Source organism: Lissotriton helveticus, chromosome 1_2 (genome assembly GCF_964261635.1).
Source record: "Lissotriton helveticus chromosome 1_2, aLisHel1.1, whole genome shotgun sequence".
Lineage (NCBI taxonomy): Eukaryota > Metazoa > Chordata > Amphibia > Caudata > Salamandridae > Lissotriton > Lissotriton helveticus.
In genome coordinates, this window is record NC_136058.1 from 400,520,937 (window position 1) to 400,545,363 (window position 24,427).

The 24,427-nt window shown below is 50.8% G+C and overlaps 1 protein-coding gene across 1 annotated transcript in view; it reads left to right on the forward strand.

Moving 5' to 3' along the window:
* Nucleotides 1-24,427, forward strand: part of LOC144806397 (CD5 antigen-like) — a 226,496-nt gene that overhangs the window by 196,126 nt on the left and 5,943 nt on the right. Inside the window, exon 6 of the mRNA XM_078672761.1 lies at nucleotides 7,108-7,140. Coding sequence (XP_078528887.1) covers nucleotides 7,108-7,140 — 33 coding nt within the window. The remainder of the gene's footprint in view (nucleotides 1-7,107; nucleotides 7,141-24,427) is intronic.

The following is a 24,427-nucleotide window of genomic DNA, read 5'->3' on the forward strand; positions in this document are numbered from 1 at the left end:
TGCTCGCTGTCCTCAATGTCAAGTTGGTGACCGCGAGCGAGCAAAATGACACCCCGCGAGACTCTTTCCTTGTTCGTAATCAGCAACATCAAGTTAGCGATCACAAGCGTGGAAAATAAACCTCTCGGCGAGATTCTCAATGCAGGGAGTTCAGGTTTCTCATTGCGAGTGGTCCGTATGCTTGCGACCACTCGCGATGAGAAACTACCAGTCTGTGTTGAGAAAGCTGCTGCTCGAGTACAAATCTATTCGAGCAGCAGAAAACGACAGCTCGCACTGTGCAAGATGCTGTTTTCAATGATTGCACAGTGCGGACAAGCATCCGGCACTGTGCAATCATCGCGAACAGGGCACTATGCAGTTCACATAGCGCTACGCGTAGCTTGCATAGTCCAAAGTGCACTTTGCGTACCTACGTGTAGCGCGACTTTGCGAACTACCCCCAGGGTTAATTATGGTAGGGAATTACTATATGATAGAAATGCAAACACCTCGACTGGGTCATGCATGAGAGGAGGCAGCAGAGCTTCAAGAATCAATCAATAAGCAGGTATCTTCAATCAGACACCGTCTACTTCTAGAGAAACCCCCAAATCTTGGAAAGGAGGTTTTGGGACCTTGAATGTTCATCCCTGTGTATCCGTGCTTCCTAGTGAGCAGGGCTGGTGACGGCTGGAGCAACAGGGAAGGTGACTAGGAGAATAAAACACAGAACAGACAGACAGGAGTGAGCAGAAACTAGAGTTCTGAAAATATTTTATTCAACTTGGTTAATAGTTTTTAGTTGATTTTTCATTTCAATGTCTTGATTTATTTGATTGAAAATAATGTTTATATAATGACTGAGCCTACTGATCTACCTACGTCCATTTCTTGGTGTTTTCTAGGCCCGTAACGGAACTTTAATTACGCTGGCGTAATTGGAGTAATTTCTGTACACTAGCTCACGTAATTTGGAGGATAAATCCTGCCATGAGAGCACATTTATTGAGCAAGAGTGCGTGATTGCACGTGCTACTTACATTCTGCTTCATTCAGTAAATTCCATAGCACAAAATGTTACTTCACATCCATTTTGTGTTAATAAAATAGTGCTAAAACATGTTTAAGTTGGGGAGGAAATCCGACTCTAAAAGCACATCTGGCGAGTGGCTGCTCACGCTCAATATTCATATTCTGTTGCATTTAGCATAATTCTTCCCTCACATCCAATATGGACATACGAAATAGTACTAGGCCCAGAATTATGCCCACCCATTGTTTTTACTTCTAGAGGCCTAGGCCCAAGCTCCCACTTACTTTGGACTGCTCATTTGACCAGTCTATGGCCCTCTCAGATCTGGCCATCTGCCGTGAGGCACTGCCTTGCTGCACTACTCTCTTACTCTCCTGCTCTCACTCACTCCTTCACGCTCTCATTTTGACCAGTGCTACATATTTTGCCTTTTGGGCTCTTTTTTGCTTCACGTCTGTGCTGTTTTGTCTTCTGTTGTGTCCTATTGTCTTTTGTGCTTTAGCTCTTGTGCTCTTTTGAGATGTCTTGGTTTAGTGCTCATTTTTCTTTTGTGCATATTTGTCTTTTGTGCCATTTCATTGCTCAATCCAGTCTTCTGTACACATTTTTGTCCCTTTTCCTAGTCTTTTTGTGCCGGTATTTGTGTCTGGTTTTGTTGCCTTGACTTGTTGCATTTTATGCTTTTGCTCCTCTTATCTCTCCCACTTTTCCCTTTGCTTCAGGATCTCCCCCCACCTCCTCCCTCCATCACTTTATCCACATCTATCCTCCACCGTCTCCTTACCTGTTCTTCCCCTGCCTTCTCTCACTATGAATTCCTACCCATCCGTAGCCCAAACGTTACGCTCCTCCCTCCCTTAGGGCATACTTAATGGTGGCCACTGTGTGAACCCATTGAGCAGGTGCCTGAGTCCCCGTTTCCATTTATCATGGACTGGTCCACTAACCAATCAAAGGCCCTCCTCGGACCTAGCTGCCTGCCGCACTGCCCTCCTCCTTTCTCCTTCTCCATAATTTATAACCCTGAGCAATGAAGTCCGCTACGCTACTGGAGTTTGCGGAGATTTGTTAACTACACATTCCATTAAAAACACATAATTGAGGCAAAAACTCCATTGCTCCACGTTGATAAAGCAACTTCACACGCTAAAAAGCATATAACCAATTCACAAAAGTGAACTTTGAAAATGAAAAATATCAAGCAATGAGAGAGGTGATGATTTTGGGGTCCCCCCTAACCAAACCTAGGGGGAGGACCAAGCAGATGACTTGAACACAAAGAGAATATAATCCTGAACGATTCAGTGGTGGTCCCATCCGCTTAGGTCCACCACAAGCACAGTTATGGGCAAAAATACAATCCCAACCAAAGGCCCTGCAAAGCATTATGGGACAAGATTAGCAGTGGGCAGTGAATATTATAGTATCCAATATCAAAATATTCTACAAAGAGCTGCAGTTCAACTAGTCGTTACTAGGTGTCCCTCACGAGTCAAATGCTTTTGCGTTTGACTCATGAGGGACATCTAGTAATGACTAGTTGAACTGCAGCTCTTTGTAGAATTTTTTTGATACTGGATAGACCCCTCATACATCCACTCCTACAAAGCCTTCCACAACACTTGACCAGCATACCTCAACAACCGACTTCAACTCTACCAACCTTCCAGACAGCTACGCTCCATAACTTTTTTCCTCTTACGAGTCTCATGCATCAGCATAAGCAACTCAGGCCACGACGCCTTCTCCTTCATCCCTGCCAAGCACTGGAACTCAACATACCAGGACGGCTACTGCGCTTGTCAGTTCCTTCAAGAAACTGAAGACCTGGCTGTACAACTAGGAGCACCTAAATACCATCACAGGGGATAAGCTGCACTATACAAATCGCCATAACATAACATAAACTCGATAAAAATACAACAGTTCAACAAAAAAAAAACCTGAAAAGACAAAACAACTCAACTGTACAATTCAACAATGCATAAGTAAGGTAGGGAGTGATGTAAGATAAATAATGAAAAGAGAAATAGCCAGAATTAAAGAGTGGTAGAAAGAGGAAGAAATAAGGCTATAAGAGAGAAGGGTTGAACATTCCCTCAAGTTTATACAATGAAAATGTGTCTGTCATGGCTGAGGAAGTTGTTGGACTAACCAGGGATGGATTTAAAGCTGTAATTCTGCCATCAGTTCTATCCCAGTCATGGCCATCGCCCCTTGGGGGAGGATAGAACATTTTGAAAATTTAAAAGAGTCACTTGAGGGCGCAACTTTCATATCTTAGAGGAGGAAAGTGTTATTGTGAAGTGCATTGTGGAAAACAGACCATGGCATCTTCAAGCATCTTTCACTGTTGTGAACACTCAGCATATGGTAGTAAGTGACACTTTTAAGGACGTCAACATGAAACAGGAGATCAGGCTCGATAAATTGGTCAATATTTATATGATACACCTCAAATTCTGTATTCAGCTGCTAAAGCCCAATGGATATGAGACCTGGAACACTCTAAATAAACTGCTGACTGCGACCCCCAGAAGACACTTCTCTTGGCCAATGCAAGTTAATTTCACGTGTGCATGCAGCTGGGTCACTGAATTCATTGCAAAAAGCTCTGAACATGGACATGCCAAAGTTGAGACCCTTGAAGGCACACCTTTTTAAGACCGCGGTGTGACATCCTGTAGAAGAGTACACTTTTACTGCATTAAGTACAATTACCAATTAAGTAAGTAAATATATAAAGAAATCATTGAATGAATCAGTAAAGAATGAAAGAAAGAAATTGAGCTTTTTTGCAAAGGTCAACATCCAAAGTAGCTGACTTGTTTCCTGCATGCAGTGGCTCTAGAACTTCAGGGTTGGATCTAATGACTCCTGATCACTCCTGATCACCATCCTTTAATTGCTGGGTTGTAGGGGCCCAATGATTAGCAGCGATTCCGCCAGGTAATCAACACTCAGCTGGTCTTAGTGTTTTTTTAGACAATAAAGAAACTTTAAATGATGTGTTATAAATATGGTTCTGACTCCAAAAGTTAGGCTTGTTCCAACATCACTCAGAATATTTTCAAGAATTGCATTGATGAAGATTTGTAGATGATACATCAAGGTATTGGCAGATTCTGGAGTCAAAGTGTATCTTTCTCTTTTTTTGGCTATTTGTCATAATGCGCTCTTAGGCATTCATGATTTATTTCCACATACGCTAGCTATGCCAAATTTGTGTCTGTTTTTCTTGACATGAAGGGGATTCTAAAGAGTCAAGGGTTATTGGATTCCCCTGAGGGCTTTTCAGGATAGCTTTCTTCACCTTCCTTGTGAGAGATGAGGGCTCCAATGTTGCCAGCACTGTCCTTTCAACCTACTGCAATCAATAGGACTTCTTGTACTCTACTTATTGGTGGTGTTGCCTGGGTTCCTTCATTGCTATCCAGTTGAAGCCTCTCCTGGCACTTCCTAGACACTCTGGCACTGAGAGACTGACCAGCAGCCCTAGCTAGCTTCAGAGAACATGGACCACAATAAACACAGCAGCAAATCTGCGCAACAAACATTCAAGATATGCCCCCCAATCATTAGGTTGTGTAGACCCTTATGTTCCCTTTAATCAGTTGTAAAAACCTCTTGTTTACAGTATCTGCACAAATCTCCCAGATCTGAGAAGATTGTCTGGAGCCATCTCTCTGACTTCTGCAAATTCTTCCAGGAGCTTTCCTCAAACCTTTGGATTATAAAAGTGTTATCGTTTGAGTCCTATGTGAACAGCACAGGTAACCCCTCCCCCACCACTGCTTCAGTGTTCTCAGTCTTCAACATGCAAGGTGTGAGGAAGTAACCCCTCCCCCACTACCGTCATATCATATATCAAATGATGCAACACATTAATTGTTATTCTCTCAACAATTTAAATACTTTTTCCAGTCAGTCGCTCCAATATTGTTCAACCAACGGACACTGAGAAAAACTATGCTACAATGAAACAACTGCAATGGGTCCCTCTCCTCGATAGAAGGCTTTTCATAGAAACAGCGTTGATCCTCCTCAAACTCTCGGCAGCCTTCGGCACAGTATCCCACCACACGCTGATCGAAAGACTCCACCACATCGGCATCCAAGGGGACGCGCTTAGATAGATCACTTCCCTCCTCACAGGAAGAACCCAAAGGCTCCACCTCCCACCTTTCACCTCTGAATCCAAGGAGATCACTTGCGGTGTCCCCCAGGGCTCATCCCTTAAACCCACGCCCTTTAACACAAATATGACCCGCTGTCCAACATCATCAGAAACATCTTCCACAGAAGCATGACAAACGTCACTGACTAGATGAAGAACAACTGCCTGCAGATGAACACAGACCAGATGGAAGTACAGAATTTTGGCAACAGCAGCTACACATCGAATGACTCCTGGTGGCCATCAGACCGAGGACCCGCACCCTCACACTCCGATCATGCCAGAAACCTCTGAATCATCACTTACAACAGGCTCACCATGAGATCACAGATCAACACCATTTCCTCTGCCTCTGCACTGTGCGCATGCTACATAAGATTTTCAAGTGGCTACCCCTACACATGAGTCACACTGTGAGAGATGCCCTCATCACCAGCCAACCTATGATATGCCCTCTGCGTAGGAATTGCCACACGCCTCCTACAGAGACTTACAACCATACAGAACGCTGCAGCCAGACTCATCCTTGCCCTTCCCCGATGAACCCACATCACACCCTACCCCAGGCAACTCCACAGGCTCCTCATACAGAAGAGAAGCCAATTCAAGCTCCTGACCCACTTATACAAGGCTCAACACAACCTACATTACCCACCCCCTGCATGTCCACCAATGGCTAAGAAGACTATGCGCCGCTTCCCTTGCACTTGCCCATACTCCCTGCATCTACCGGAGCAGAAGTGGTGGATGCTCCTTTTTCACATCACAGCAAAGGTCTGGAACAGTCTACCCACGCACCTCTGGGCCATCACCTCACTTCCGTAATTCTGAATGACCCTCAAGAGCTGGCTGTTCGAATAACCTGCAAGCTCTTGGATAACTTATTGGGTGATTAGCTGCACTTTATACATCCAGATTGATTGATTGATTGACAGTCTGTCATGTGATAGATGAGACATTCCTTGCAGCTAAACTCGCGTATCTTGCTTCTAAATCAATTTCTAGTTGTGTATGCACTACATGGAGCACATTATTCATCAGACAGGAGATCAAAAGACTTACAGAGGAAGCCAGTTCACCTCAACAGGCTTTCTTTGTATACAGACTGGGCTAGGTTTATTAATGGATTGTGTTGCCCTCGCGTCACACAAGGTGATGCAAGGGCAACGCCATCCATAGATCAGATTTGCCAAGTCACGCAGGGCCACCTTGTGTGGACCTCTGTGGCTTGGTAAATCTGAAGTAAGACAAGGTGGCGCAAGTTGCTGTCTGCATGAATCTGCCATGGGAGGGCATAAAATATTAACCAATACTAGTAGACATGGGAAAGCCTCAGAAGTCCATGCCTTTCCAGGGGGGACACTACTAGAAATATCTTTATGTTTTCTCGTTGTTTCCTCTTTCTAGGTGTGCAACATTCTGTAGCACACTTAGAAAGAGGAAAAACACTCCGAAAATAATTTCTGTGCAGGAAAGTGTACCTTCCTACACAAAAACAATCCTGCCTGTAACCCAGGCAACCTTGCACCATGGTGTAAGTGTGTCTGCGTTGGCGCTAGGTAGCGGTTTGTGCACCAGCTTAGGCAGAGAACAGGAATGCGTCATATCTTGATAGATAAGGTGCCTTCCTGCCGTTTCCCTTTCATTGCAGTGCAGCAAGATGTCTTGGTGCGTTGTATGAACATATTATAAATCTGGGCCTGAGACTCTAGAACAAGCACCTATTGATCCTCAAATGTACTCGTTTGTTGATGAGATCCAGGGAACGTCTCAACACAGACTGGATCATTTTTCCTCTACACACTGTGAGACTTTTGCTGATATAGTCTGCTTTTGTACACATTTATTGTTCGGACATCAGTTTGTATTTAAAACAAGGATTAATGATTTTAGTTTAATTTGTTTCTCTTTATAGAGAAGAGGAAACTTCAACCACAGATGTACAAAGGTAAATTCATTTTTAACAATATATTCATACATTTACACATGTTTTGCCATAGGATATATTTTGATTAATGTTTGTGCATTTTTCCTATTAGCTTAGCACACTTTTGAACATACTACTGGCCCCACTGATAAGTGCTTAGCTCTTACCTTGTGCCCCTACCGACACACCCTTAGCACGTGGCAATGTGAAACCGTGGTGTAAGCGCTTCAACTAGATTTGGAATATCTGCTTTACAGCTCCATCAGAGAGCTAATGAGAAGTTAGGAACCAAGGGCCAGATATATTAATAGATTGCTTCGGCCTTGCATCAAACAAGCTAACATAAGGTTTACAAACCCACGCAGCCCACCTTGTACGGCCCTGCATTGCTTGGTAGTTCTGGAGTAACACAGCGTAGGGCAAGTCTTGGGCCAGAGGTACTCTGCCCTGAGAAGACATCCCATGGATGGAGCGAGGGTGTTACCACACATCCACCAATGGATTCCGAAGCATTTCCAGATTTACCAAAACTGTTGCCAAATATCTTTAAATTTTCTCCTCGTTGTTTCCTCTGCTGCACATATAGAAAGAGGAAAACGACTCAGAGGACTGTTTTTGGGCAGGAAGGTGTCCTTTCTTGGGCCACCTTGTAGGTAGAGGCCAAATGAAACCTCTCCAATAAAAGATTCTGGAGCGGGAGGCTCTCAAGACAAAGACCCAAGTCTGGGCTTTCTTTCGCTTGACTGGGTACTACAGAAGGTTTGTGGAGGGGTACGGCACCATTCACTCAAACTGCCTCCAAAAACTTGGAAAGGCCAACTGCATTGGCATCAGGATGCCAAAAGGTCTTTGACACCCTGAAAGAGGCGATGAGCTCAGCACCTGTCCTGAAGGCACCCGAAGGTGGAAAGGAGTTCATTGTCCAAACAGACCATTCTGCACATGGGATTAGGGGTCACAAACAAATGATGAGGGCCAGGATCAACCAGCTTGCAATATCAGGAGGTGACTCCTCCCTAAAGAGCAGCGTTGCAGTGCCATTGAGAGGGAAGCCTTTGTTCTTGTTTCATCCCTGAAGAAGCTGAGACTCTACCTCTTTGGCACTTACTTCAAGGTTCACACTACCCGCATGCCCCTTAGAGGGCTGATGCAGATGAGAGGAGGGATCCCAAAATTGGTGAGGTGGCCCATTTTCCTACAGGGTATGGACTTTACAGTGTAGCACAGACCAGGGACTGACCATGCCAATGCAGATGGACTTTACAGGTTTTTACACTTAGACAATAAGAACTACCAGGGTATAGGTTAGTTGCTGATCACCTTTTGTCTGGCGGAAGTTATGTAGTAAAGTTCCCTTTTGTGTCATCACCCACACGCTTGTTGCTCTAAAGCTGATGGTTATGAAAGTGGCGGAACCTGCTGCCCAGGCCTCAGTGCCAGAGCTCTCTCCCTAAAACATGATGTAGCCAATTGGTACTCCCAGGAGTCAAGGACTTTAATCCCCAGAAAAGTTCTACCAAGGGTACCCAGGGCATGGGTGTTAAAGGGGTCACCAGGGCCCGAACCACTATTTGTGCCACCCTGAGTGACCAAAGTTAAGGGATGACAGTCGGCCTGTCATTGCGGACTGCAGGAACAGTGATAATTGCTCCAACTTGAATTTGCTCCCACCGTGTGTGTCAAGGTCAAAACACTGTCTTTAATATATGTCAGTCACCTAAGGTAGGTATCAAAAGCCCAGGTTGCAGGGTGTAGTATAGTAAAGGCGTGAACATATAAATGCAAGTTTAGACATCCCTATTGTAGTCATTTCCATTAAAGACTATTATAAGTCATCAGCAGTGCACAGGATAACATGGCGAGGTGGTCGGGCTTACTGAAGTTCACCAGCTCCATTATGGTAGAGGCGAATATGGCCATGTGTGGTATCAAACAACGTGCCTCTTCACATCTGACATGATTTTACTGTCAGGACTTATGTGGCATGCACCCTGGTGGCTACCTTAGAAACCCCTGATGAAGGGTCATCACTGACCCGGAATGTATTGGTTTGAATAAATATGTGTGTTACAAATACAATTGCTACCGAGAAATCATTGGAACAATGGCATTGATTTACTGAATAAATCACAAAAAGATGATTTAACACTGGATTAAGCATCAATATTTTTATCAAAAGTCGTATGTTAAGTGTTTGAATCAGATTATGCAAACAGCATAGTTTGCTGAATAAGTGCGCCCGTCAGTTAGGCAGGTATTTCTCCCTCCTAACACTCTTGTTCGCGTTTACCTTAGAAGTTGCCCATCTATTCGCCACAGCCTTCCCTGTGTTCCTGCTGACAGCTTGCAGCTGCCATCGCCCAGACAGGAATCTGAGCGACTGCCTGGTAGTCTGAACTCCCCAGCGGCCCCAGCGCCTTGAGACCCTCAGGAGTGAGTAGTCTGCGCTTTCTAAATGCTGGATTTTCATGTTCTGTTCTTTTCCTGGTATTTAGAACATCCTAGACAAGGTCAAACAACAATGCCCCTTGTTATTCTCTCTGGTCTGGCACTGGCACCATGACATAGCATGAGCACTTGTGGGCCACCCTCCAATCAAACACATGGCGAGCAGGCCATGATTACTGGTTAAAAGGGCTATGACTAAAGGGTCTTTGGAGCATGCACGCAAGTCAGAAGGAATTCAAAAGGCTGGCGAAAATAAGCACCAAACAACTTTCAATAGTCGAAGACAAGGCACGCCTAGCTAAAAGAAGTCACGGGTGGCTGACCCTGCAATCCTATTCCTCGTTGATCCCACAGCAGTATCTAACTGTATCCTTCACTGCACGAATGAAATTAAGTTTTTTGAAATTGAGACTGGGAGTTTTTAACTTGTTGGTTCATTTGCCAAAATGGAAAAGAGAGCAAGGACGAGACTCATGCCGACTCTGCTGGGAGCATAAAGAAGACATAATACACATCATTTGTCTTTGCCCAAAGCTGTTGACTGAAAGACGGGCCCTTTTCAAGCACCTCTGGAATACAAAAATGATTAGAACATGTAGGGCAGCAGTCCTAGCTTGCTTAGATCCTAGGAACACTAAACTAAACTGTGCCCTTGTAAGATTTATGGATCACGCAGTAAAAAAACTTTGTGAGGGGCCCACAGTCTGTGGTCACTCGTTGGCATAATGTCTTGGCGGACTTCACCTGTTATTCTCACCCATATCAGACATTATTTATCTCCTCTTTTAAACGAACTTGTAATGTATTTTAAATGAAACTTTTTGATATCTTCTAAATTCTGTACTTGCAATGTTTTTTTTAAATCACGCAATAAAGTTATTAGACATAGCATGAGAACACAGCTGCTGAGCACATATATCATGTCATATAATGGAGTGAAAAAACACTCATGGAGCGAAAGTTCAGAGATGAGATCACTACGTCAGCTGAGATGTAGAACATCCATCTGTGTATGCTAAGGTACGGGGTCCACTACTAATCCCAGAGATCTTTGAAATTTAATCATTTAGCTTGAGTAGGAAGATGGGGTTAGGTAACTCTGTCTTATATCATGACAGGTCTTTTTATAGCATATGGTACAATAGCCATGCTAATCAGGCCTGGGCGTAGGTCACAGAGTTTTGCTGCATGGATCTCCGCAAAGTGACTAAAAAACTCCACGGAGTTCCGCAAGTAGTGGAGTGCAGTGTGAACTGATGTTCGCACTGATCTTCCCACAGGTCAAGTAGAACTTCCTTTGTGTCATGTGTTTATCTTACTGTGGACGAGTGAGAGAGAGAACGGGTGTGTCCTGTTACCGTGTTACATGAGAGAGTCGAGAGGGTTGTATTCTGGGGTGCCAATTCACTTGTTTCTCTGGTAGGGTTATGAGGGCAAGTGGGGAACTATAGCTAGTCCGGCACGCGCTCATAGGTACTGAGGTGTTATGGTGACTCAGTCCCTACATGTCGATGTTCTATGGTCCCAAACATACTTCTGTTTCTGGGCAGAATCCATGCTACAGAGGTAATGCCTCCCTTCCTGACAGGAGGGCCGGTGAAGTGGCCCAGAAAGAAGGTGAGCTTTAAAGCATGCACTGCCTTTGATATGCACGCAGGCTGACTCCCAAAGTAGAAGCTGCTCTCCCCCTATCCCCAGGCGCATTTGCACCCAGGCTGACGGGAAAATTAGTTAGTCAATCAATCAATCAATCAATCAAGACATTTATATAGCGCACTACATACCCGTGAGGGTCTCAAGGCACGGGGGGAAACGGGTGGAGCTACTGATTTAAGAGCCAGGTCTTGAGGAGTCTTCTGAAGGCCAGTAGGTCTTGGGTCTGCCGTAGTTTAGTGGGATGGTTGTTCCAGGTCTTGGTGGCGAGGTGGGAGAAGGATCTGCCACCGGCGGTCATTCTTTGGATGTGAGGGACTGTGGCGAGGGCAAGGTCTGCGGAGCAGAGCTGGCGGGTGGGGGTGTAGAAGCTGAGACATCTGTTGAGGTATGCCGGACCGGTGTTGTGGAGAGCCTTGTGTGCGTGGGTGAGGAGCTTGAAGGTGACCCTCTTGTTGACGGGGAGCCGTGCAGGTCTCTCAGGCAGGGAGTGATGTGGCTGCGGCAGGGGATGTCGAGGATCAGGCGTGCCGAGGCGTTCTGGATGTGTTGCAGCCGTCTCAGGAGCTTGGCCAACGTTCCTGCGTAGAGCGCGTTTCCATAGCTCAGCCTGCTGGTGACGAGGGCCTGGGTGACGGTTTTTCTTGTTTCGGTGGGGAGCCACTTGAAGATCCTGCGGAGTATACGGAGGGTGTTGAAGCAGGATGAGAATACGGCATTGACCTGCTTAGACATGGAGAGGGTGGCGTCGAGGTTGGCCCCTAGGTTGCGTGCGTGGTCGGTGGGTGTTGGTGCTGTTCCCAGTGATGTCGGCCACCAGGAGTCTTCCCAGGCTGAGGGGTTGGGGCCAAGGATGAGGACCTCCATCTTGTCTGAGTACAGCTTCAGTCGGCTGTTCTTCATCCATTCGGCGACATCCTTCATTCCTTCGTGGAGGTTGGTTTTGGCGGTGTGGGGGGTCTTTGGTGAGGGAGATGATCAGCTGTGTGTCATCGGCGTATGAGATGATGTTGAGGTCGTGCTGTTGGGCGACGTTGGCAAAGGGTGCCATGTAGATGTTGAACAGAGTCGGACTGAGGGAAGAGCCCAGGGGTATGCTCCAGATGATCTCGGTGGCTTTGGAGAGGAAGGGGGAGGCGGAAGAACTGGGTTCTGCCGGAGAGGAACGATGTGGTCCAGTCCAGGGCCTTCCCTTGGATGCGTGCATCATGTAGGCGTGTTCTCAGTGTGCTGTGGCAGACCGTGTCGAAGGCGGCTGACAGGTCCAGGAGAATGAGAGCCGCTGTTTCTCTGTTGTCAAGTAGGCTCCTGATGTCATCAGTGGCGGCGATGAGGGTGGTCTTGGTGCTGTGGTTCCTGCGGAATCCGGACTGGGATGGGTCCAAGATGTTGTTCTCCTCGAGGTAGCAGTAGCAGATTAGTTGTTTGTTGATGATTTTTTCGGTGACCTTTACTGGGAACGGAAGCAGGGAGATGGGTCGGAAGTTCTTGAGGTCTTTGGGGTCCGCCTTGGGTTTCTTGAGTAGGGCGTTGATCTTGGCGTGCTTCCAGCTCTCCGGGAAGGTTGCTGTCTCGAAGGAGATGTTGATTACTCTCCGGAGATGGGGTGCGATGGCTGTGCTGGCTTTGTTGAAGATGTGGTGTGGGCATGGGTCCAATGGTGAGCTGGAGTGAATGGTGTTCATGATCTTGCTAGTGTTTTTGTAATTGACCCTGGTCCAGGATAGCAGGCGGTTGGTGCTGCTGGTGGTTGTCGGGTGGTCATGGCGCTGAAGCTGTTGTAGATGTGTGCGATCTTGCGGGGGAAGCAGTTGGCCAGTGAGTCGCACAGGTCTTGTGAAGGTGGGATGTCGTTGGTGTTGGAGCTGGGGTTGGAGAGTTCCTTCACGATGATGAAGAGCTCTTTGCTGTTGTGTGCATTGTTATCTAGGCGGTCCTTGAAGGAGGTCCTCTTGGTGGCTCTGATGAGTTGATGGTGTCTGCGGGTGGCGTTCTTATGGGCTGTGTAGCTCTCCGGTGATCGTTCGCGGAGCCAGTTCTTCTCCACTTTTCTGCATGTTTGTTTGGAGGACTGGAGGTGAACCAGGTGGCTTTCTTGCTGGTGTGCTTGTTGGAGGGTGTCTTGAGCGGGGCGAGGGTGTTGGTGCAGTCGTCAATCCATTGTCTGAGGTTGCGGGCGTTGGTGTCGGGATCGGTGGGGTCGAAGGGCGGGTTCTGGATGAGGGTGTCGGTTAGCTGGTCTTCGGTGACTTTGCTCCAGCAGCATGGAGGCTTCTGTTGAGTGCGGTGGTGCGTGGTGGGCTTCCTGAAGGTGCAGTGGTGGTCTGTCCAGTGGGGTTAGGTGGTGTGGTTGAAGTAGATGTGGGGGCTTGCAGTGAAGATGGGGTCGAGCGTGTGGCCAGTTGTTGTTCTCGAGGTGGAAGTTCAGGTCTCCTAGGAGGATGTAGTCTGTGGAGGTGAGGGCGTGCGTGCTGATGAAGTCGGCAATGGAGTCGCTGAACTGTGGTCGGGTCCGGGGGGGTCTGTAGACGAGGGTTCCTCTGAGGGTGGTGTTGGGGTCGGTGTTGATCTGGAAGTGCATGTGTTCAGTGGTGCTGAGGGTGTCGTCGGTGTTGGTCAAGACTCTGAGAGTGTTCCTGTGGACGATGGCGATTCCTCCTCCTACCCTGTTGGTGCGATCTTTGCGGGTGATCTTGTAGCCTTCTGGGATGGCTATGGCGATGTCAGGGGCTGAGGCGGGGTTCAACCAGGTCTCTGTCAGGAAGGCGACGTCCGGAGTTGTAGAGTAGAGGAGGTTCCAGAGTTTGACGGCGTGTTTGCGGGCGGAGCGGGTGTTGAGGAGGATGCAGTTGAGGTAGTTGGGTTCCTTGGTTGGCGGTTTGACTGGCCGGATGATGGTGAAGCTGCAACTCCGGCAGGTGAAGGGTCCTTGGGTGCGCTTCAGGGTGGCCCAGTAGCAGGCGTGTTCTCAGCGGGTGTTGAGTGCGTGGAGGGTGCTGGTGTTGTAGTTCATTCGGGAGTTGTTGCATCCCTGGGGGTCAGGGGCTCTTGCGCTGGGCATGGACCGGCGCAGACCGGCTTGCCTTAGGCGTGCCAGTGGCGGAGCCGCGTAGCGGCCGCCACAAGAAGGGGAGGTGGGAGGGAGGAACAGCTGAGTGTGGGGCGATGGACAAATGGGAGCGGGGGACGGGGCCGCAGGGGACTCATCGGCGGGAAGCGGGACCGGCGAGGGGGCGCGGGGAGGGAAAAAATACACAAATTTAGGGAGCACAAAATACAATATCAGACAAAAATACAGGGCAGTAAGCACAATTTATATAAAAACAAACACCGGGACAACAATGGAAGAGAGACACATTTTGGGAGAATTACGGCAGTAAGCACCTGGCAGTGAGCACAATTTACAAAAACACCAGAGCAACAGTAGAGGAAAAAAACACAGCAGAGTAAGTTATGGGCAGCAAAAGGCCTACCAGGCGGGCCTTGAACTCGGCAGGAGCACGGGTGCAGTCAGGTGGAGCTACGCAGCGTGGGGAGCGACCTGTCTGGAAGCTGGGTCAAGGGTTGCTCTCACTGCCGAGTAGCGGCCGCCATAAGAAGGGAAGGTGGGAGGGAGGTGCAGCTGGGTGGGGGGCAATGGACGAATGGGAGCGGGAGGGCGGGGCCGCAGGGGACGCAGCGGCGGGAAGTGGGACGGCGAGGGGGCGCTGGGAGGGTAAAAATACACAATTAGGGAGGACAAAATACAATATCAGACAAAAATACAGGGCAGTAAGCACAATTTATATAAAAACAAACACCGGGAAACAGTGGAAGAGAGACACATTTTGGGAGAATTACGGCAGTAAGCACCAGGCAGTGAGCACAATTTACAAAAACACCAGAGCAACAGTAGAGGAAAAAAACACAGCAGAGAAAGTTACGGGCAGCAAAAGGCCTACCAGGCAGACCTTGAGCTCACCAGGAGCAGGGGGGTAGCACGGGTGCAGTCAGGTGGAGCTACGCAGCGTGGGGAGCGAACTGCCTGGAAGCTGGGAGCTGGGTCAAGGGTTGCTCTCACTGCCGAGTAGCGGCCGTCATAAGAAGGGAAGGTGGGAGGGAGGAGCAGCTGGGTGGGGGCAACGGACGAATGGGAGTGGGGGTGCGGGGCCGCAGGGGACGCAGCGGCGGGAAGTGGGACGGCGAGGGGGCGCGGGGAGGGTAAAAATACACAATTAGGGAGGACAAAATACAATATCAGACAAAAATACAGGGCAGTAAGCACAATTTATAAAAACAAACACTGGGACAACAATGGAAGAGAGACACAGTTTGGGAGAATTACGGCAGTAAGCACAAGGCAGTGAGCACAATTTACAAAAACACCAGAGCAACAGTAGAGGAAAAAAACACAGCAGAGAAAGTTATGGGCAGCCCAAGGCCTATCAGGCGGGCCTCGAACTCGGCAGGAGCAGGGGGGTAGCACGGGTGCAGTCAGGTGGAGTTACGCGGCGTGGGGAGTGACATGCCTGGAAGCAGGGTCAAGGGTCGTTAGTCAGAGGGCATACACCCCCAGAAGGCTAGCCAGACTGGTAGTTTGGGGTCCTGGTCTGTACAGCCAAGGAAGGTTTCTGCCATTTCTAGAAGTGACAGGCTAGAGGATTCCCGGGGACAAGTGTCTGCCTATAGCCTTGTCTTTGTTTGTGAGCGGGTACAACAGCAACTGGTGCCTGCAAAAGCCCTGTCCCTTGTTCCTGAACGTATGTAAAAAGACAACAGTGTCTGCATGTAGCCATGTCCTGTATTCCTGGTTGGGTGTAATAAGAAGCCAGTGTCTCCAATTAGCTCTGACTTTTATTTTTGAGCAAGTTTAATAGAACCTGTCCCTCATTGTTGGATGGAGTGAATAGGAAACTGGTGTTATCTGTAGGAGAGTAGGGTCTGCTTCCTATGGTCACCCCCACTTTTTGCTGTGATTCTGTTTTTTTTACTTTAGTGTGGCTGTGGGCCTGCTAATCAGACCCACAGCCCAGCTGTTCTCTCTCTAAATGGATACCATGCACTTTAGGTGCATACCAGATTGGTTACTGGGTCACCCTTGTGAGACCCTGTATAGTGTACCATAGGTACCCAGGGCATAGGTGTATTGTAGGCCTACCAGGAGCTGCATGTGTATTGTGCCACCCCTGGTTTGCCTTCCAAACTGACACCACAGGTCTGTTCACACAGCCTGGGTAAGGTGGTGTAATCACCCCTTACTTAGATATAGTATACCTATATCTACCTTTGCGTATAGACACATATACACCTATAAGCCACTCCTAAGGTAGGCCTCGACAATCCCGGAGGCAGAGTGCTTGGTTTTATGTGAGAGGGTGCCCTAGCATGATCTGAGCCCCTCTGCAGCTTTTCGAACCATCTCCTTATAGCTGTTCTATGATATAGCCATACCATATACTCTTAAGTGCATTATAACTCTCGCGGTTAATGCTAACTTTGGTTTGGCTTTATCAAAACATTACAATAAAGCACACTGGTTCAGCACTCCCCAAATCAAACAATAATTATCAAGTAAAAATTTAAGAAATCCGTTCAATAGGGCTTAAAATTTCTTTTATTCTTTTGCTTCATACAAAACGTACTCAAAAACAAGTGGTAAAAAAGGGTCACAGGGAAATATTTAAAGACCAATCTCGCAGGCTGAAATCCCCTAATCAACTTATCTAAACACAAAAGACAACCCGGGGGTCTAAGAGGGAATATATATAGTGGTCCCTATATTCACTATGCTCCTATATAAGTGAGCAGGAGTGTTAAACACTAGACCTCGCTTAGTGCCTCAAAAAAGAAATAGGAAGTAGAGATGGAAATATAACCTCATGGCTCTATGATTCACCGCGACCGCTTGAATGGACCCCTCCAGAGAGGTAGGATTTCCATCAATGTCTTGTGTAGATCAAATTATTATCATTTGGTCATCCCGAGCTGGTTGGTATGTCTTTTGATCAATAAGACCATACCTAACCACAGACTCGTCGGGGTCAAGCCCTCAATCACTGTGACGACCACAGAGCCACGGTCTAGATGGAAAGGGTGCAGTGCGAAAAAAAGAAGTGGTGTGAATTAAAACAGGATAGAGAAACAATGAAAGAAACTTTAATCGACATTGTACTCTCCCTTGTTAAAACCAAACAAGTGAAGCAGTTTGGAACAAATAACTGCTTTTCAAACGGCCAACATGTTTCAGCCCAAAACGGACTAGTACCAAGGGCTTTCGTCAGGGCCACAGTTCTTAATCACTCACTACTGTCTTACAAAAAGTGCAAAAAAGGATATCAACGTGTGAACGTGGGATAAATGCTCCTCTGTATCAACTCGGCGTGTCGTACATCCATATTGTACAGGGAGTGTGCCTCACCTCTCCTGGAACCTAGCTCAGGATAAGAAGGAGGTCCCGCTCTGTCCGTCGCGACCTCGTAGCGCTCATCTGAGCTCAGTGGGAGGCAACGGGTTTCGTCCAGAGGACTTCTTCTGGGCAAGAACGTGATTCGACTATGTCAATGATGAATCTTACAAAGAGTACGTCTGTTCGCGGAATCTTTCTTTTCAAGAGTCCAAGAATGAAAGGGATAGCCACCTTGTTGTTATACTGCTAGCCAGTCCTTCGTATATTTACTACTACTGTTTGTCAAGACTGCGTAGTTAGAGTTGTGCCAAGTTCCGCATCCAATCTCTGTGGTACATGTAATACCTTGTTTAACGTGTAGTCATCTCACCGCGTAGTTGGTTTGGAAAAAGAGTAGGTTTGGCTTTATCAAAGGTAAGGTGAGGTAAGGTGTCAAACACTTTGGAATACTAGCCCCCGGCCAGTCCTGGCGGCGGGGGTAGCATTCCACCCTTCTAGAGGGAGAAGACATGTAGTTACTGCTTTACCCGGTTAAAGTTAAACAGAGCCTCAGTGTTAGAAAGGCGAACCCGGGGGAGGCAGAAGGTGTCTGACTGACCACCCCTACGTCTACCCCTCCTTCAGAGAAGGGACCGAGCGAGGTCGAGAGGCCTCCGATATGGGGGCCCTCTCCTAGAATCGTACAGCAGAGTAACCACACCACTACAAATATACACCACACGTAGATAGAGTTTTCAATCTTTATCTGGCAATAAGTATCGTTTCAATATATACAGCAGATCCCGAGATCTGGAAAGTCTCGTGACAAAGGGGCAAGGTAGCAGGACAGTCTTACTGATGGTCGGTGGCAAGGAGACTCTACGCACAGCTCTCAATCCTCGAGCTGGGGAGTTCCGGTCGGTTGGGCCGCGGCAGCGCCAGCAGGCTCCAAGATGGTTCAGCGAGTGTGGACCGCGGCAGCGCCAGCAGGTTCCAAGATGGTTCAGCGAGTGTGGACCGCGGCAGCGCCAGCAGGTTCCAAGATGGTTCAGCGAGTGTGGACCGCGGCAGCGCCAGCAGGTTCCAAGATGGTTCAGCAAGTGTGGACCGCGGCAGCGCCAGCAGGTTCCAAGATGGTTCAGCAAGTGTGGACCGCGGCAGCGCCAGCAGGTTCCAAGATGGTTCAGCGAGTGTGGACCGCGGCAGCGCCAGCAGGCTCCAAGATGGTTCAGCGAGTGTGGACCGCGGCAGCGCCAGCAGGCCCCAAGAGGGTTACAGCAAAGATGGACCGCGGCAGCGCCAGCAGGTTCCCGGTAGAACAGCAAGAGGAGTTCGTCTCAGGGTCAGCCGCGATAGCATCAGCAGGGCTTCTCGACTCCGGGATACAACTGCCGTCCTACTCCGGGGCTGGCCCAGATATAGGTCTGGAGTCCTTTGATGTCCGGACCCTCTCGCCTGGTGGTCAGAGGGGCAGGGATGATGGTGTCCAGACACCCAGCAGGGGGGTGGAGCCAGAGCCCAGGGAGGCCGGAGGGCGATCGAAACCAGGCATCCGGGGACGGTTGGAGAGCCATCGAAACTCCCCTCTCCTTGTCTCTGGTGGAGTGGCCACTCTACCACCAAGAGGGTTCTTGGTGCCTCGATGGCGGGCTCGCTGGGGCCGTGGCCGCGGCTGGGCCGGGACCACGTGTCTGTGACGTGATGGGCCCAAGATGGCGTCGGGCCTGGAATGAGGGTCCGGGGTGGGCACCGGACCGGTAATGCTGGGGCGGCCCGAGGGTGCCGTGTCAGTGGTTGTGGGCCGCCGGGTGGCGGATCTGGTGGTTTGGAGGGCGTGCAGAGGTGTGCCCGAGGCCGACCCGGGCTGGATGGAGGGCCGATGTCGTCCGGGGCCCGCCATGCGGGAGGGGTAGGGCCACACCACGAGGCCAGGTCCAACACGCGTCCCCCCCAGCTGAAGGCAGGGGAGAGTCACCCATCTTCTTGGGGATTCTCCTCGCCAAGGCGGAAGAATCTGGAGAGGCCGTCAGCGTTGGCGTGGTCATTGCCACGGCGATGCTCCACGGTGAAGTTCATCCCTTGGAGGGAGATGGACCAACGTAGCAACTTCAGGTTCTCGCCCCGCATCTGCATCAACCACCGCAGGGGCCGGTGGTCGGTCTGTACTCGGAAGTGGGTGCCGAAGAGGTAGGGCCGGAGCTTCTTTAGGGCCCATACGACGGCGAATGCTTCCCTCTCGATGGTGCTCCATCGTTGTTCTCGGGCCAGCAGGCGCCGGCTGATGAAGGCCACAGGAAGGTCGACTCCGTCAGAGTTCATTTGGGAGAGTACGGCCCCAATGCCGTGTTCCGAGGCGTCAGTTTGGACGATGAACTCTCGGCTGTAGTCGGTGGCCTGGAGCACCGGGGCGGTGCACATGGCAGTCTTTAGTGTCTCAAAGGCTACTTGGCACTCGAGGGTCCAGTGCACCTTCGGGGGTAGTCTCTTGGAGGTTAGTTCTGTGAGGGGCCCCACAATGCTCCCATAGTCCTTTATGAACCGCCGATAGTATCCAGTGAGCCCCAGGAAGGCTCGGACGGCGGTCTGGGTGACGGGGGGCTCCCAGGCCTGGATGGCGTCAATCTTGGGTTGAAGGGGAGCCACTTGGCCGCTCCCCACTTGGTGTCCCAGATAGGTCACGGACCCTTGACCGATCTGGCACTTGCTGGCTCTTATTGTTAGTCCGGCCCGTTGGAGGGCCGTCAGGACCTTCCAGAGGTGGGTCAGGTGCTCGTCCCAACAGAGGCTGTACACCGCAATATCGTCCAGATAGGCGGCACTGAACTCTTCCAGCCCTGCCAGCACCCGATTCACTAGTCTCTGGAAGGTGGCCGGAGCATTCTTCATGCCGAAGGGCATCACGTTGAAGTGGAAGTGGCCATCAGGGGTCGAGAAAGCGGATCGTTCTTGTGCCCCTAGCGTGAGGCCGATTTGCCAGTATCTGGCCGTGAGGTCGAAGGTGCTGAGGTACCTGGCGGCTCCCAGGCGATCGATCAGTTCATCCGCTCGGGGAATGGGATGGGCGTCGGTCCTGGTGACGGCATTCAATCCCCGGTAGTCAAAACAGAACCGCAGCTCCGGGGGCACCCCGGGGGCGGCGGCCTTCGGGACCAGGACGACGGGACTGGCCCATGGACTGTCTGAGGGCTCGACTACCCCTAGGGCTAGCATCTTGGAAACTTCGGCTTGGATGCAGGCCCGGACTCGGTCTGGGACTCGGTAGGCTCGGTGCCGCACGGGCGGACTGTCCCCGGTGTCGACGTCGTGAACACACCACTGGGTGACTCTGGGGGTGAGGGAAAATAAAGTCGCAAATTGACCCAGCAGGTTCTGGCAGTTCTGGCGCTGTTTGGGTGTCAGCGCGGGAGAGAGGGAGACTCCCTCGACGGAGCCATCTTTCTCGGAGGTGCCCAGGAGGTCTGGTAGAGGCTCGGAGTCGTCCTCTGCTCCGTCATCGGTAGCCAACAACAGGCTCAGTTCGGTGCAGACAAAGTGGGGCTTGAGCCGGTTGGCGTGTAGGACCCGGAGGGGGTTCCGGGGGGACTCCATGTCCACTAGGTAGGTGACGGGGCTCTTGCGCTCCACCACTTTGAAGGGCCCCGTCCATTTGACCTGGAGGGCGCCGGGGTCGACCGGGGACATGACCCAGACCTGCTGGCCCGGCTCGAATTCAATGGACGAGGCATTTTCATCATACCAGCGCTTCATCTCCTCTTGACTGGCCTTCAGGTTGGTTTCGGCCAGCTCCCGGAACTTCCGAGTCTGGTTGCGGAGAGTCAAGAGGTATCGGAAAACATCGGGCGGAGTTTCGGAGGTGGCCAGCTCCCAGCCTTCCTTGACCAGGCTGAGGGGGCCTCGCACCGGGTGTCCATATAATAGTTCAAAGGGGCTGAACCCCAGGGACTTCTGGGGTACCTCCCGGTAGGCGAACAGGAGGCATGGCAGCAGAACGTCCCATTTGCGCCGGAGGGGCTCTTCTAGGCCCTTGATCATTCCTTTCAGGGTCCTATTAAATCGCTCCACTAGTCCATTCCCTTGAGGGTGATACGGGGTGGTGAATTTATACGCGACCCCGCACTGTTGCCACAGGGACCGCATATATTTCGATATAAAGTTTGTGCCCCGATCACTGACGACCTCTCGGGGGAAGCCGACTCTGGAGAAGATCCCCATTAGCGCCCGACCCACTACGGGGGCTGTGATAGTCCGGAGGGGGATAGCTTCTGGGTAGCGGGTGGCATGGTCCACCAGGACGAGGATGAAGCGGTGCCCCTGAGAGGTGGGAGGATCCAGGGGCCCCACGATGTCGATCCCTACTCACTCGAAGGGAGTGGTCACCACGGGAAACGGTTGGAGTGGGGCCTTGATTTTCCCCCCACTCTTTCCGCTGGCTTGGCAGGTCGGACAGGTTCGGCAGTGGTTGTACACATCGCGGCGCATCTTCGGCCAAGAAAAGTGGGTCACCAGGCGGCTGTAGGTTTTGTCCTGCCCCAGGTGCCCGGCGAGGGGCACGTCATGTGCCAGGTTTAAGAGAAAGTCTCTGAAGTGGAGGGGGATGACTAGCACTCGGCCGGCCCCCAGCTCGGCGATCTTTTGTTCACTGTACAGGAGGTCCTGGTCCCAATAGATCCAGTGGGACCCCGAGGAGTCTCCTGTGGCTTGCATGGCGGCTTGTTGCCGGAGTCCCTCAAGGGAAGGACATGTCTTTTGTTCCCGCCGGAACTGCTCGCGGGTGGGGCCCCCTTCTTGGCGCCACTGGGCTAGTTCGGGAAGGGGCCCGAGCTCGGGAAGTTCTTCATGGCTGGGGCTCTGCGGCCCCAGTTCGGGTTCGGCCGTGGCAGTGGCGGGTGGCGGAGGTGCCGGCCATTCAGGTTCTTCGGGTTTGTCTTCGGCTGGGACGGTGTCCCGGGTGGACATGGATCCGGTCGTTACGCAAACCCATTCAGGAAGGCCTAGCATCCCCAGATGCTCTCTTCGCTCGATCTGTGCCCAGGGGGAACTTTCCAGGACATTCCCTAGGAGGCAGTCCACCAGGGCATCGTCTCGGACGGTGACTTTCAGCATGCCGGGCACTCCTCCCCACTCGAAGGGGATGCGGTCCATCTGGCACAGGCTCTCGGAATTGTCCGCTGACCGGACAGGGCACATAACGTGGGGCAAGATTTGTTCTGGGGTCACCAGATGGCAGCGGACGGCGGTTATGCTGGCCCCGTGTCACGGAGAGCCTCGGCCCGGCGTCCGTTGATGGTGACCCACTGGCGGTACTTCTGGGTGTTGATCGGAATCTGGTCTCGGGGGATAATGTCTTTGTCGCCCAGGGAGGCGAGGCACATGGCCGCGGACTCCCATTCTTCTGGTTCCATAGGGACCTCTTCTTCTTCCTCCCTTTCTTCGCTCAGAGCAGCTGCAGTGATTTGTCGACCAGGGGGCCCGGTGGTGCCGGGCCGCTGGTTCATGGGGCAGAGAGGATCATTGGCATAGTGACCCAGCCGCTGGCATCTGTGGCACGTAACGTTGGGGAATGGCCCCGGTCGGGCTGGATGGGCCCCCCTCTGGCTGGAGGCTGGTGTAGAGGAGGCGGGCGAAGACCCCGGCGGGAGGTCTCGGCCTTGGCTGATGCCAGACCGCCACCTCGCGGCCGGTGGTTCCCCGGGGACCCTCGTCCGTATTCTCCTGTGGTGTTCCGGTGGACGCGGTTGCTCGCCCACCGATCGGCTTCGACCGCTAGTTTTCGCGGCTCGGTCAACTTGCTGTCGAGGAGGTGCTGTCGTAGTTCAATGAAGCAGTTGTTGGAGAGGTGCTCCCACAGCATAAGGTCGACCAACTGCTGGTAGGTAGTGGCCTGACTGCCTTTGACCCACCCCTCGAAGGCTCTGCTAAAAAAGTTCACATATTCTACCCAAGTGGTACCGGGGATTTTTTTACAGTCTCGGAACCTCTGCCGGTACATTTCGGGGGTGAGTCCGTAGCGCGTGAGTAGGGCCATTTTCATGTGTTCATAGGAGGTCATTTTGGTGTCAGGGAGTTCCAGCAGGGCGTCCCTCCCTTCGTTGACGAACTTTCCCCACAGGCCGGTGCCCCAATCCTTCAGGGGCACCCGATGGGCGGTCATGGCCACCTCGTAGGCTTTGAACCATTGCTGGATATCATCGTTCTTGTAGTATTCTTTGACTACATCTTTCGGTAAGTGAACCTTGGTGTCCACGGGAGGGGCCGAGGTCTTGGCCCCGGTCGCGCTATCTTCGTTGCTCTTGGCCTTGATTTCTAGTTCTCTAAGGCCTCGTTCGTGTTCATATGCTAGTCGTTTTTCTTCGAGGTCACGTTGTCTCCGTTTCTCTTCTAGATCCCCCTCCAGCCGTAGTTGCTCGAGGGCTATCTTTCTCTCCGCTAGCTGGAGTTCTCCGTCTAGCCGGAGTCGTGCAAGCTCCAATTCGTGTAGCCTGTTGCGCTCTCGTTCTCGAGCGTCTTCATAGATGAGGTCCGCGTTTAGTGTTGCGGTTCTTTCCCCCGTCGGGGGTGCGCTGCTTTCCTGTTGCCCGTTCGGGCTATTCTCCTCTTGGGGTGGTCTGTCTCGGGTTTCCACCCAGGCTTGTAGGGCCGATTTGAAGTCCTCTTTTGTGCTCAGGCCAGTGGTAGCGATACCATGTCTTTACAGAATTGTTTTAGTTCTTTGTGGCTGTATTCTTCTATCTTCTCTTTCTGGAATTCGGCAGGTAGGTTGGTTCCTTGGGTCGTCATGGTCTCTGTGTGTTTTTCCGTCGTAGCGGGTAGATCACTCTCTGTACGATTTTGCGTTGGCTCGGA